Consider the following 15752-nt stretch of genomic DNA (forward strand, 5'->3'; position numbering starts at 1 on the left):
AGAAATTCTTACAGGCCTGATAGAAAAGCTTGGTATGGTTTGACTGTCAGGCCACAGATGAAGACTGCTGATTTAAAATAAATAGGCCTTGATGTTCCAGAAAGGGGGGGGAGGGATGTTAATTGCTGAAGATTATCAGAGAAGTGGGACAAAGGGTACTCAATTTCCGAATTCATGTTTGTATTGAAACTTTTCCTTACTTCTCGTTTGTTTCTCCCTTATTATTTCCAGATTTTTTATTTTTTTTAAAATCATATAAAAGCTATTTCCCACCTCTCCACTTTTTTCTTACCCCCATAAAATCCCTCATTACCAAAGTGTGCCTTTACCCTCTTTTTGAGCGACTTTATTGAAGTAAGTGTTAAGCTTTATATCAGAATTTCTGACACTAAGGTTAGAAAGGCAGCATAAATAAAATTCCCTGGTGGATAGTTATTGAACCACTCAATACATATATAGAGATGTATTTATGAGGTTTGATGATCAGAAAAACTACATTGTAGTTGATTAGAATAGACGTTAATTCCCTTAACACTCAATTCATTTATTAAATCATTTCTATATTTAGGATAATTGTCCAATCAATAGTAATTGAAGAACCAATATTTCTATTTGTTTATCCCATTGTGTAGAAATGAATTTGTTAAAGTGGTCATTTCGTGTTTTTTTTTTATGTTTATGGGAATTTACTTTACCTATACCATAGTCAATGTTTGCAGATACATCATGTTAAATTTCATAAACAAGCTGGCAATTTGCACCAAACAAGTATAAGATACACCTTGTGGGCGTGAGCTTCAATGGGTGTGTCTAATGTACACCATGATATTATGGTGAATGATAATTTTCAATAGTTTAGGACATGGCATATGTTATTGAAAAGCATGATAAATGCAGGGTATCCAATTTTATTTACGACATCTTGGTGTAATTGGTGTAACAGTACAGAAGTAACTATAAAGTCGGTTTGAAGAATTGCCAATGTCAAATCACAAATTGATGGTGGCAATTTGGCAACTTCAAGTTGAATCACATTCAGGGTCAGATCCAGCCGTTCCCAAACCAGAATAAATGGAGAGGATTCCAACCATATATCCCCATTAAAAAAAACATTAATTGTTAATCCAGGGGGTTGGGAGTTGAAACCACTCCCTGGATCTGCCACTGACATTTGATTATCTATAGTCTAGATATAAAAAAGATGTGGTATGATTGCCAATGAGACAACTATCCACAAAAGACCAAAATGACACAGACATTAACAACTATAGGTCACCGTACGGCCTTCAACAATGAGCAAAGCCCATACCGCATTGTCAGCTATAAAAGGCCCCGAGAAGACAATGTAAAACAATTCAAACGAGAAAACTAACGGCCTTATTTTTGTAAAAAAATGAATAAAAAACAAATATGTAACACATTTAAACAAACGACAACCACTGAATCACAGGCTCCTGACTTGGGACAGGCACATACATAAATAATGTGGCAGGGTTAAACATGTCAGCGGGATCCCAACCCTCTATAGACATTTGTTTGATGAGTTTTTTTGGTGATATCATAATAATCATATGATATTTACATCTACAAATGATTACCTTCCATTGGTCAAGTTGCTGATGATAAAGGTTACAAACTGATGTTAAAGGTCAAATACTCCTTTAAAATTGGAAAAACCAGATTGTGTTGGTTTCAATCTGTTTATTTCCATCCCTGTCTGTTTCAATTAAATCTAAAAATAAATCCCAATGGAAAATAAAGTGTTTTGTATTCTAATCAGAATTTAAAGCAGAAAGCTTCTTTAATCTGTGATCTGTGAGGTTGGTGGTTAATTACCAAGAAATAAAGAGAAAAGAATTACAAAACCTTATATAGGCATTGATTTTTTTTTTTTAAATTGATTTATTCAAATGATGTAATTGACTATGGTCACAAATGTATTAAATATCAGTGTTGTGGCCATGTGAATCATTGAATGTTGTTTATACTGTTAATCTAATTGATAAATATTTATTCATAAACAATATTCATCAAAACCCTAAAAAATCTGTTCTAAAATATAATTATGGATAACATACATTATTGTACATGTATGTACTGGTAAAGTATGGTATCAGTCTGTGAGTTCTGGACTTTGCACCGATGTAAACAATAAAAAACATGATTGATGTCATATCTGGACTTTTTATAGCTGTCTGTAAGGTTTGGGTTTTGCTCATTGTTCAAGGTTGTATATTCACCTACAGTTGCTTTATCTATTTCATTTGGACTCCAATAGAACATTAAGTGTCTCTTTGGCAATCATACCACATAGATCTCCTTATATTCTGATATTTGGTGATTTGCCTGAGTAAAATTGAGGTCTTTAAACTCGTAATAACAAAAGTAACATTTGTGCCCTTATGACCCTTGAAATATACACAAGATGCAGTAGGATACAAATTTAAAGTGGGTACATGTAGGGCTGACATCAATTGTTGTCATTATTTTATAATATAGATAAATATAGACAGCAATTTTATCCTTTTAACATACATGTATCAGAGTTTTAGCCAGCTAAAAACACATGAGGCCTAAAATAAAATATTGTTTGTTTCCCCAATCCCGACTGACCCTGCAAAAATGGTGCTACTCGTAAAATTTTATTGTCATAACTAAGTCAAATATTATTTTATTCATTTTGGATTTTCAGGCTTGCTGGATCGTCCGATAATGAACGAGCTTTTTGGAAAAATAATAATAATTCCCTACCTACATCCCTATTGACAGGGTCGGGATTGGGGAAACAAACAATATATTAAATTAAGCTGGATGGTCCCTCATCATGCTCAAGTATCATGGGTAAAGGATATTTGAATTAGTTTAATTTACTAGATCTATATATATGCACAGCTGAGATTGATTATTAGTTACTATAAGCTTGGTGGCAATATTTTTTTGCATATATATCAGAAGACAACAAATGGAAGTTTTTAACAACCTTGACTGGCTATACAGCCCTTGCACGGTCAGTATATCAGAAGGAAACCGTCACAGCGTACATGTACCATATGCATATGCAAGGCTACAGATAATTTTCTATGCCTTCCAATGAGTAGTAGTGACAGACCTGCTTATACTCACTCATTTTATCTCTGGTGCATACAAGTTATCTCATTGGCAATCAACTATTACCACATCTCTTTATTTATTTCTCCATGGGTGGATTCAGTCCAAAAAGAGAGAGGGGGGGGGGGGGTTTAACATTCTCACCATACATTTGTATGTCCCAAATCAAATGCATTGATCATCCCCCCAAAAAGGAGGTTCAGGTATTTAGAAATAATGTTTTACATGCAGCAAAATCTGAACAGAGTCCATTTTACAATATTCTATGATTGAATTATCTCTGGGTAAATCTGAAACAGACCAGAAGAAAAATTAAATTACATTTTTATCTACCTATATCTATATATGATATCATCTACACAGGTATATGATAAATAGAGCTTTTGATTTAATATTTGTTTTAAATATATATATTTAGAGATTTAGGTTGTGTTGATTTGAGTCAAATATATATCTTAGTAAGATTACTTAGTAAATATCTTTATAAAGCAAACCTGCATGCATTTCTTGATTTTTTTGCCAAAAAATAAAATAGAATTAAAAGTATAACCTGCTCATTGATCAGGTATATTATAATATTCTTTAATTTTCAAAGGTGTCAGAAAATACTAAGTTCTTTCCACCACATATCTTTTCAAACAGACAGGAATGAATGGCTAAAACATCAATCTTGGAGCCAGTTTATCCTAGGGATTTAATACGGTACCATATGCATAGACCTTAAATAATTAGTAAACCTGTTTTATTTTTTCTACCTGAAGGATAGATAAACAGGTAAAGTTTAACTTTACACCTGATATAAATCTACGCTAACATTTATGGAAGTGGAGAGATATTGTCAATTTAATTCCGTACTATCATATTTCTTAATTGTACATTAAAAATTCAAATATCTTTGTATCGCAGTGAATTAAATCTCCATATTTACATGTTTACGGATTGTTGGGTTCATTTGTTGAATTATTATCAGGGTTTGTCACAGAAATTATTTAACCATCATTTAAAGTGATAAGGATCCCATCCTAAGGGAGGTTTCAAATGAAATATACAGTCAAACCTGTAAATTAAGATAAATCATCCTAGGGATGTCCCGAAAATTAAATACAGTCGAATCTGTATATAAAAATAGATCATCCTAGGGATGTCCCGAAAGTTAAATACAGTCAAACCTGTATATAAAAATAGATCATCATCGGGATGTCCCAAATGTTAAATACAGTCAAATCTGTATATAAAAATAGATCATCCTATGGATGTCCCAAAAGTTAGATACAGTCAAACCTGTAAATAAAGATAATTATATGGATGTCTCAAATGTAAAACAGTCAAACCTATAAATAAAGATCATCTTAGGGATGTCTCAAATGTTAAATTAATACAGTCAAACTTGAAAATTAGAATCATCCTTAACAAGGATAAGAGAAAATGGACCCTATAGGCTATATTAGGCAAGTATTCTTTGAATTGAAGTTCAAAATGCATATGTATTACTGCAACAGGTCAAGAAGTAGATGACCAGACAAGACAGATTTTAGCCCAGTATACGTGACCAGACAAGACAGATTTTAGCCCTGTATAGGTGACCAGACAAGACAGATTTAAGCCCTGTATACATTGTAGGTGACCTTTTAAGTTTACAACAGACTTGACTGTGATCGTAAATTTTAAAGACTACCATGTTTTTCTCTAAAAGGTTATTTATTGTGCTGGCTGCTGAGAATATGGAAAGAAGCTTCATATTAAGCATGTTTAGTGTAGTTATTTATTACATCCGACTGTAAATTTCTCAGAAATTGGGTAAATTGTGTTTTAAGTGCATTTATCAGAAACCGTTAATGTATAAATCAATTTTATTTCATTATATTCCACTTATAAGATGATAATCTTGGTAATTTTAGGAAATGTCCTTTGCTGGTCATGTGGAAAGCTTTTACAAAAGATTATATTGAAAATTCTGTCCATTTGGGAAGTAAAATTAATGATTGAACATTAGAATTTTGATCGCAACATTAGAATTTTGATTGATCGATCATTAGAATTTTGATACACAAACATATAGTTTATACATGTTCATTGTTAGAATGTATGTAGCAGAATTTTAATTCATTTAGTTTTGTACATGTAAGATGGCTCCTAAAAATAAAAACCAGCAGATATATTAGTATTTGAACTGTTGTCCCCCTAATTTGCATCATACGATGTTATCTTATTTAAATGTATGCCAACAAAACAAAACAGTGTACATTATAAAACTGTGCACACTTGTATTTATTATTTATTGAAGTACTGTAAGTGCATTACATGTACATGTAACATATTGTACTGTAAAAACTGGATTATTGAACTAATAACAATATTAGCCATATGTCGACCAGAAAATCGAGAAAATACGTTATTATGTTGAGATATTAATAGAGCATATGACTAATAAAAAATCATTAGGATTATAGTCGCACCAAAAGAATGAAATATGAGGAAAAGGGTGATAAAAAATGTTGGTTGTTGGTCAGGGTTGTCGAAATTTTTACGAGAAATCTTCAAGTTACTTTATGGCAAGTATTTGTAATAGTCAAGTGTTCCTTTTTGACCTATAATTTTTCTCTTCATATATATTTGGCCAGCTTTTCTGTAGTATTGGTCCAATAGATCTCTTCCCTAATGAGACTCTCATAGTGGAATGCTAATGTTATGTAATATATGGTATATTATGCAATGTTTGAGGAGACATAACCACTTATTTCTACAACTAGTGTCTCCATCATGTCCATAATCACCATCTCTTTAACAATTCTGACAGAAAAATGCAATTGTTATTTTAATGGTATGATCTGATTTTCTCATTGGAAGCTAGTTGTGAATAAAATGATCATTTTACAACAGTAAGCTAGCTTCATGTCCAGAGATCTAATTTCTATATGTAAGTTTTTTTTAAACTGAAGTTCCTTGCACATGTACCTCACTGTTTACTCAAATTCCCAAATTCCATGCAAACTTAAATAAGAGATAAATTATATTATTTGATACTTTCTTGATTTTGAAACAACCTTCAACTGATGTCTACTGGTACATGTATAGTTGTAGTAGCATGTGTGCTGTCTGCATTTTGGAAGTCCAAACTACATTTTCATCAATTCAATGCTATATGTCTAATAATTCTACCACTTGTGTCAGACATAACATATGAAATGTCAAAGCATATGTCAGCAGGCGCGGATCCAGAGGGGGAACCCCCCCTTTTTTTTGGACGATCAATGCATTTGAATGGGGACATGTAGTTGGAACCCCCCCCCCCCCCCCCCCCCCCCCTTTGTCCTGGGTTAGGAACCCCCCTTTTTAAAATGGCTGGATCCGCCCCTGGTCAGACATTTCAATATTGTATTGATCAGTGAACTGTACTTCAATAGTCAATAATTATAATTTTTTCTTCTTTGCAGGTTCGACGACGACAACTAATGTAAATAATACCCAACTGAAAAAACCAAGAAACCGCAATATATTCAGTTCTATTTTATGTTGTTTTGGAAATAATAATAATAACAATAACCCAACAGCTGGTAACTGTCAAGCTCCTGTGGTCGAAGAAAACGGGAATCCAAGGGTAAGACTAAATACCAAAATAATACTTTAATAAAAGCACAAACTATACCCATAAGATGATCAAATGCATAATTAACATTTACAATATCATGTAAGAACAATATCACAATATCATCATGACTATGCATGGTGATATAAAAATGAAATAAAATTTTGAACTGCACAACACAATAAACATCACAAATATTCTCAAGTGCCCCCTGCAAACTGTTAACCACCTGTGATAGAAACAAAAAGGAAATCAAAGGGTTAACAAGTGGAGATATCAACAAACATGACTTATAACTAAAACCACACAGCATACTGTCAATCTGATGTAGAAAAAAAACCCCACAGAAATGCTACAGAAAGTCTAATTATCATTTCAACTAACGCAACTTAGATAAACTGCAAGAATAAAAATTTTACAAGGTGATTGCAAAAAAACACAGTGTGAGGGGATTTTTTTTTATAAAATTGATAGACTTGAAATTCACTGACCTCTGAAAAATGATTACGGTATTTAAGGGTTAAATGTGGGACTTATCATTTTAAACTAAAGTAATTCCTGCGCATCATACATATGGTGTATGTTAGGTGCAATGCATATAAGCCTTAAATATATAGATGTAGATGCATTGCTTATAGTTAATATAGTTAACCTTTTATCTTTTCAGACAAATGCAGAAAAATATCTGTTAGCGCCTGTTTTAAATCAGGATTTAAATAAAAAATGTGTAGTTATAGATTTGGATGAAACTTTAGTTCATAGCTCGTTTAAGGTAAGTCTTTATGTAGGTCAATAGTCTATTTTAATATTACCGACTTTTGACTCCGAAGTTTATAGTTTTTCGACAGGTTACCTTCTCTCTGTTTGAACATTCTGGTACTCTGTCAACCAAGACCAACTGAAAGAAGTAAAATTCAACTTTCAAACAGTGCATTTTGGGGGGAAAATTAATTGCGTCTTAGTTTCTTTATATAACAAAATCATTGAAAAACAGTATAAGTTCCGCTCAAATTGCACCCATTATATGTTTGATTTTACAAATGTACTTATTTTGGTTGCTCTTATTGGACAGAGTACCAGGATGTCTTACCACAGAAAAGGTAACCTGTCAATAAATCATACAATCTGGAGTCAAAAGATGGTAATATGAAAATAGTCAATTATCACCTTCTAAACTCTCTTGTGCTCTAAATAGCATGATCATAAACAGCTAATTAAGCCTTCATTAGTATCTCATATTACTACAGGCAGAGTTCACTGAAGGACAAAAAAAAATAGTATGCATACAAAAAAAGAGGTTAGGGTAGGTAGGTAGTGATTTGTTTTTATTTTATGCTGGTGTTTTTTATATCAAGTTCTATGAAAGCAACATTCGACTTTAACAGTGCTTAATGAACAAAAAAAATCTTTATGATAGGCTGTTATGAACACTAAAAATAAGGGTAACTGGAACCACACATATATTTTTATTTGGCCTGTTCATTAACAGTTAATTAAGCCTTCAATAGTATCTCATATTACTACACACAGAGTTCACTGAAGGTCAAATGTCTGATGTACCAAACCAGTACACAGTAAAACACACTCAAATTATGATTACATTGGACAAAATCTATACAGTATATTAATTTATGGTCCAGTGAAATTTTCTTCAGGGCAGGATACAAAAATTGTTAAGTGAACCATACAAAACCATAATGTCTTGGTCAGTGATATGTATCAATCAGCTTTCTACATATGTAATGTATCAGTTAAGTTTTATGAAAATCTAACTCATTTAGATTTTTTCGATATTTAGGTATTTGCCTCACATGTACTGCTGATAGTATGATACAAGATACAAATTATGCAAATTATGCACATTTAACATAAAAAAAAATCAGATCTGTATACTGTACACAATGTCACTCTTGCAGTTGGTGATTTCAAGTGAAAACAGCCCAACTTATGGTCCTGTCATGTATTATCTTTTATGCCTTATAAGTGATATATACAGAGTGGATCTTTCCCTTTACTCTCATTTCTTCCTATATGAAAAAATATTCAGTGGTGAAAATCCAGAAATTTTCATAAGTGGGGGCCCACTGACTGTCTGTTTCCGTCATGCTTCAGTGATTCCAAAATTTTCCCACAAAAGGGGGGGGGGGGGGGGGGGCTGGGCCATCCCCTAAATCCGCCTCTGATATTTGGGTTATTTTTAGCATGTCAAATAATCTGATTAAAACAAGCCCCAACTATCCACTTGTGTTTACAAATGTTAACAAAATCAGACTGACTCCCCATGGCCCTGAGCTAACTAAGCTAAAAGGTTGCCAGAGGTCAGAACAATCTTGGACTAATATAAATATACAGGTAGATTGGTTAATAATACTTTAGACTGGTTTTGCTATCTATACTGATTTTATCTATATTTGGTGTATTTAAATAATGTTAGAAATGTTGACTCTAATGACCTACATACATGACATATATAATAAGATCAAAATAGGTCAAACAAATGATATTTTGTCATGCTAATGGCATAATGCTGACAGTGATCTCTATGTTTTATAACATGAAAAAAATAATGAAATGGAGAATGAATGCTAAATATAATATTGAGACAGACTGTAAAAAAATAACTCATAGGGAGGACCTGGTCAGCTGTATTTTTTGTTGGCAATTTACCTATGTATCATATCATATTGCATAGTATCACATTTTGTTGGATTATTAGGTCATGAAAAAAATATTTGTGTTTAGGGGTATTAACCTTAAAATGCTTGTACCTTAGAAGTTTTATTGCCACTGGCTATTAGTAGTGAGTCGTTACAAAACTCAAGGTGGTAATCATATATTCATGCAGGGAAACTAAATTTCAACAAATTAAAAGAGCGAATCTTGTCTTCCCTAATTTTCAACAGGAAGAGAAACCTGACTCTCTGACACACATATTTGTTTGGTGAGGCCTTAATGTTGATGTTCAACCTATAGACATTTCAGTTTTGCACCTTGAAACTTTAATACACAACACAAATCATTCTCTATCAAATTATATAAATAGAAATAAATATTTCCACTGTATATCAAAAGACCAAATTGTAAACAAATAAAACATAATAGACCTTGATCTACTTGATCTAGCTGATATTTTTTTTTTATCATATATGTAAACATTAAAGAGATGATTTAACCACTTTTATCAATGGAAAAATTTCAGCAAAACAGCAAAAAAATCAATAATATGAATTAAAATGGTAATAAAAATTAGTTCCTAGGCCTGTGAACTGACATTTTTATGAGCAGTCTGTGATCATGACCATGATGACTTTTACAAGTGGTTCAAGAATAACTGTCATATATATCATCTTAATTGGTAGTTTATTATTTACTGACCTAGATAATAAAAATTACATGTCTTTGAATAAAAAGCACATCAATATATATCTACTAATAAAGATTACACATACAATGGGCCAATGAACCTGTGGTTTCTGGACCTTCTGTAAATAAATGCAACAGTAGCATACCGCTGGTCTAAAGTCATAATTTGATTAAGCAAAAACAAATGAGAGTAACAAACTAAAACTGAAGGAAATACATCAACTATAAGAGGTAAACAACAGAACAATAAGAACACTTAAATACAACAAAACCAAACACCTACATACTTAAAAAACAGATTTTAATAACAACTGCCATATTTCAGACATGGTACCGGACATAGAAAAACATGATGGTTTGAACCTGGTTTTAACACTAGCCAAACCTCCCACTAATATGGAAATGTTAAAAATAAACATACTGTAAAAGAAAATATATTTGTTATTTAACTAGTAGTTTGAAAATAAGGATATCTGGTTTGATTTCCAATGAGACAACTTATGACCAGTAGCCAAAGGATGAAAATGTAAACAACCATAGGTCAAGCAAAGGTATGGCCTTCAACAGTGAGACAATTGATACTGTTTAGTATTCTAAAGAAGCCCTGGGTATAACAGATATAAAACAATTCAAAGGAGAAAATCACAGGACTTGAATTAAGCTTAGAACAATATAGGAAAAACAATTATGACAGACAGTATATTTTACTATCTGTGTATGGTATAGTGTTGATGTGCTGTGATAAAGGATATCACATCTGAAGTCCACTTATATGTTAGAAATACACTGCAGTTCTGTAGCACATTTTACAAGGGACACTCAGCTGGAAGACATTTTCCACAGGCATTTTTCTTAAATTGAAAAAAGATGAAATTCCAATTTCAGTTTTATGACCACATTGCCATAGTTTACTTAGGATCATAAAGGGAAAAACGTATATAACAAAACATTGTGACCCGGAGATATTTGTGATATCAGATTTTTCCGGGAAAATAAATTTATATAAAGATCATGTACTTGAATTACAAAGTAACAAAAGCAAAATTTTGTTTGGACCAATAAGAAGAAATGTCAGAATGTTGGTCCTCTGACTAGTAGTTGAAAAAGTTTTTGGTGCAGACTGCTATTGACTGATTAGTCAAGGATGTTCAGGCAGTTTAATTAATTTATTCACCTCTATGCCTGCTATAACTTATGGCAATGTTTTGTTCATTTTTCTTACTTTTACAAATGAGTTGTATATTTTTCAGCCAATCAGCAATGCAGATTTTATAGTTCCTGTTGAAATAGAAGGAACAGTTCATCAAGTAAGTACCGTATTCAGGCTGGTAAAGTCTGCAATGCTATATTGCATAGGCGGATCCAGGGGGGGGGCCCTGGGGGGCCCAGGCCCCCCCCTTTCGTGGGAAAAATTTGGTTGATTATATAGGGAATCATTGAAGCATGACTGGAGCAGGCCCCCCCTTAGGTCAGTCAGCGGGCCCCCCCCTTAGGAAAAGTTCTGGATCCGCCACTGTATTGTCTGCAGCCCCTTTTTTGCCTTGAGAATTCAGGATTGTTTTTTGTAACTGGTTGAAAATTTCTAAAGATCATGAAGATACTCAGATTATAATATCATCAAAATTTCACAAGGATGGCAACACTACGTGTCATACTGTGGATTGATTAATATTCGCTGGATATGTATTTTCGTGGTTTTTGTGGGTACAAGGAAACCAAGAATTTAGATATTCAAGGAATTTTCTAAAGGAATGTTAGCAGATTTTGCCAAAACCACGAAATTAAATATCCATGAATACGCAAGTTTTCCTCAAACCTGCCACAAAATTTAGTAACCACAAAATAAATGAATTCACAGTAATAAATGTACATTCATGTTTTTTTGCAAGAAATTGCTCTTTTAAATGCTGTTAAAAACCCAAATAAAAATGTCTGCCATTTCCAACTTTTAGAAGCTAAGTAAAAAGGGGGACATTGCGACTACTGTCTGCTAGTATATGAATCTCAGTAGGTATATGTTGACCTGATGGAGCATCACTTTGATACTGTAGTATACTGAGGTCATATATATCTTAAAGATTCATGGACAAATTACATAATATATAAGTAGATTCTGTTAAAAATAAAAATATAATTTGTATACAATTGTTCTCAAAATAGAATAATAAGTAGGTCAGACAAAATGAAAAGGCTGTGTTTAATAAAAATTTTATACAATTGTTCTCAAATGATATAATAAGTAGGTCAGACAAAATTTTTAATGGCTGAGTTTAATAAACATAAAAAAGTACCATTATGAACCTATAACCAGGATGACCTTGTAATATAGGTTTACTTTCCATGGTCGTGAGTATTGATCAAAAGAATACACGTGACATATTTACAGACCTGATTTTAGACCTATTTAAAACTTTTCCTTCAGTCGGTTTTGAAGAGGTTCAATGAACTTGTCTCTTTAACTCTCTTTATAAAGTCTTGTGGTTGTGTTTTTGAATGAATTCTGTAAAAGAGGATATATATATATACATATATATGTGAATTAACTACTTGAAGTGGAGTGTCCGTTTACAAGCTCTATATATCATGTATATATATAAAAAATAAATATATGTGTGTGTGCATTCACAAGCACTATATATTATAGAACAATTATAAAAAAAGTTATATATGTGTGTGTGTGTATTTACCAACAATATGTTAAAAACATTCTAGTATTAACATTGATTTATTTATTTACATGGCTACCAATTTTCATGGATTAAAAAAAAATGTATTTTCATGGATATTTGATTTCATGATTATACTGAAGTTTACTTACAAAATTAGTATTTTTTTGATAATTTAAATTCAAAGTTCACCTAGGCCGGCCTGTTATCATGAAATTAAAAATAATTAATATCTTGTATAATCATTATATAAAGAATCTACAATTTCATATAAAAATAAGGCATAAGACAATTTATCACAGAAGGCCACAAGATTACATAGATTTAAACAGCTATATCAGTCACTGTGCAACCTTCAACAATGAGCAAAGAGTAAACTGTATGACAAAATGTACAAGAAGTTAAACATTGAAAACAAATGGCCTAGTTAAAATAATGATAAAAACAATAATGAAAAATAAATGTACAGTCTTCCCGCTCAACAACAGGCTCATCAGCCAAGGCTTGTAAGATTGCTGTCGTGCCTGTAAAAATCATCTCTACGAGTTAAGCCAATAGCCAACTAAGACTATGAAGACTAAATAAAACTAAATAATATTTCTGTAACAAGCTGAAATGGAATATATTTAAGCAAATAGTCCGGCAACACTAAAACGTCTTAAAACCTGTGAAAAAAAAATCAAAAATCTTAGAGTACAAGCGGTCATATATAAATGTATACAGAACAGGCTATTATTTGAACTTGGAATTATTTTTAATTATGGAATTTGCATAATTTCTTGTGTTTAAAATTTTTAATAAATTCCATGTTTTTTTGGTATTATAATCTTATGAGCGGTTAATAACACTTTCCATGAAATGTATTTTGGTTAGATAGTGTTGTGCGCGGCACAGTACATTCTATTGAAAATAAACTATTTTCTTTGTAATAGAAAGTGTTTTGCACAGCACAGAACATTTCAGTACACAATAAACATGGAATTTATTAAAAATTTCAATAACAAGAAAACAAGCAAATTCCATAATTAAAAATAATTCAAAGTTCAAATAATAGCCTGTTACAGCATGTCATGATAAAGTAGCTATATAGAAGTTCCTTCATAATGTAATTTTTAAATTGAAAAAAAATTATTCTGTATCATGATTTACATTGGAAATGAAACTAATGTATGTACTACAGAACTTGTTCCTTACTGAATAAAGGGTATAAGATCATTGTTTCAACAGGAACAGATATTATGGCATTCTTTATAATAACAAAGATTCAATGGGAACTTATGTTAGGCCATTGGCAGAATTTTTTTTATGGCAGAACAAATTTATCGCATTTTATACCATATCAAAGTAAAAATCTTCCAGAGAACAATAATTGAGTCAATAAGATGATATAATACTATAATATTAAAAGTGCAACACAGTCATGGTTGTCTGTTATAGGCCTTGAACATGTTGTACATACAAGTTGTCATTTAATAATCAACAAGGCAGATTCAAGGTCTAACATCAGAATTTACATGATTCCCTATGATACTAAATAGGTAGATACATTGGTGCTATTTGTTTGATATGGTAAATTCAGTCAGAGATTCTTACAGACATCTTATTTTATGCCCCAACAAGGGCATTATGTTTTTCTGTCTGTGTGTCCGTTTGTTGGTCCGTACATCCTTCTGTCCCACTTCAAGTTAAAGTTTTCGGTGAAGTTGAAGTTCAATCAACTTGAAACTTAGTACACATGTTCCTTATGATATGGTCTTTCTAATTATAATGTCAAATTTGAGTTTAGACCCCAATTTCAGGGTTCACTGAACAAAGATACATGATAGTGTGATAGGGCATCTGTATAGTGTATACTATAGACACATTCTTGTTTGACTCTATCCTAAAACAGGTCGTTTCATGGTTGATTCATTTATTGATGCTTGCTTGATGACCTTCAACAATGAGCAAAACTGCATAGTAAGCTTTAAAAAGACCCTTATAATGTAAAACAATTCAAAGAATAACAAATGCTGGATTTTTGTACACAGCTACAAATGAAAAAGAAAGATAATATGCATGTTTAATATTTTTTTTGAGTGCTTAACCATCTTCTAAGCTATTACAAGAAATGTAACAGAACAACTGGACATAGGCACATTTCCACTTCAGCTATGTCATTTCATCTATGCAACTTTAGCTATGTCACTTTAGCTATTTCTTACAATACAAATAACAGAGTTTGTAGAACATGTCCACCTTCTACAGTTTAAATGACTGATCTTGTGTAAAATATCGGCTGTTAACTTTGCACAGGTAAATCATAGTTAAATACCCCCAACCATGGCACAAGTCCAAATGTTACTTAATACAGACTACAGTGACAGGTGCTATCAATGAGTAACAAATGTCCAGTATCTAGATCAGGTTGGATAACTAATTTTTTTGGACCTTGCTGATTTGACTGACTATCGCTCAGGCAAAGATAAACACGAATATAATGCCTACCCATGTTAAACTACAATTAAGCATATAGCTTGCATCATTCAATTATTTCTTAATTGAAAATCTTTGGATAGTTCTGTTTAATTCATTCAACAATAGTATAAACTTGGGAGCTTTTGTTTTTATTTTCAAATGTGACACGTTTGCTTATTCTCAGACTTTTATTGTTAGAAATTCTATAACCACTTCAGACTCTGTGCAAGTCCCTTGTTGGTAGAAATTCTATAACCACTTCAGACTCTGTGCAAGTCCCTCGTTGGTAGAAATTCTATAACCACTTCAGACTCTGTGCAAGTCCCTCGTTGGTAGAAATTGTATAACCACTTCAGAATCTGTGCAAGTCCCTCGTTGGTAGAAATTCTATAACCACTTCAGACTCTGTGCAAGTCCATCGTTGGTAGAAATTCTATAACCACTTCAGACTCTGTGCAAGTCCCTCGTTGGTAGTTAGAAATTCTATAACCACTTCAGACTGTGCAAGTCCCTCGTTGGTAGTTAGAAATTCTATAACCACTTCAGACTCTGTGTGTGTCCCTCGTTGGTAG

General features: G+C 32.2%; 1 protein-coding gene across 2 annotated transcripts in view; it reads left to right on the forward strand.

Annotated features, from left to right (window-relative positions):
- LOC139502628 (CTD small phosphatase-like protein) overlaps positions 1-15752 on the forward strand; it is a 36454-nt gene that overhangs the window by 8837 nt on the left and 11865 nt on the right. For both annotated transcript variants that reach the window (XM_071292158.1, XM_071292157.1), the window contains exons 2-4: positions 6543-6706; positions 7362-7466; positions 11308-11364. In XM_071292158.1, coding sequence (XP_071148259.1) covers positions 6543-6706; positions 7362-7466; positions 11308-11364 — 326 coding nt within the window. The remainder of the gene's footprint in view (positions 1-6542; positions 6707-7361; positions 7467-11307; positions 11365-15752) is intronic.

This window comes from Mytilus edulis, chromosome 14 (assembly GCF_963676685.1).
Source record: "Mytilus edulis chromosome 14, xbMytEdul2.2, whole genome shotgun sequence".
Lineage (NCBI taxonomy): Eukaryota > Metazoa > Mollusca > Bivalvia > Mytilida > Mytilidae > Mytilus > Mytilus edulis.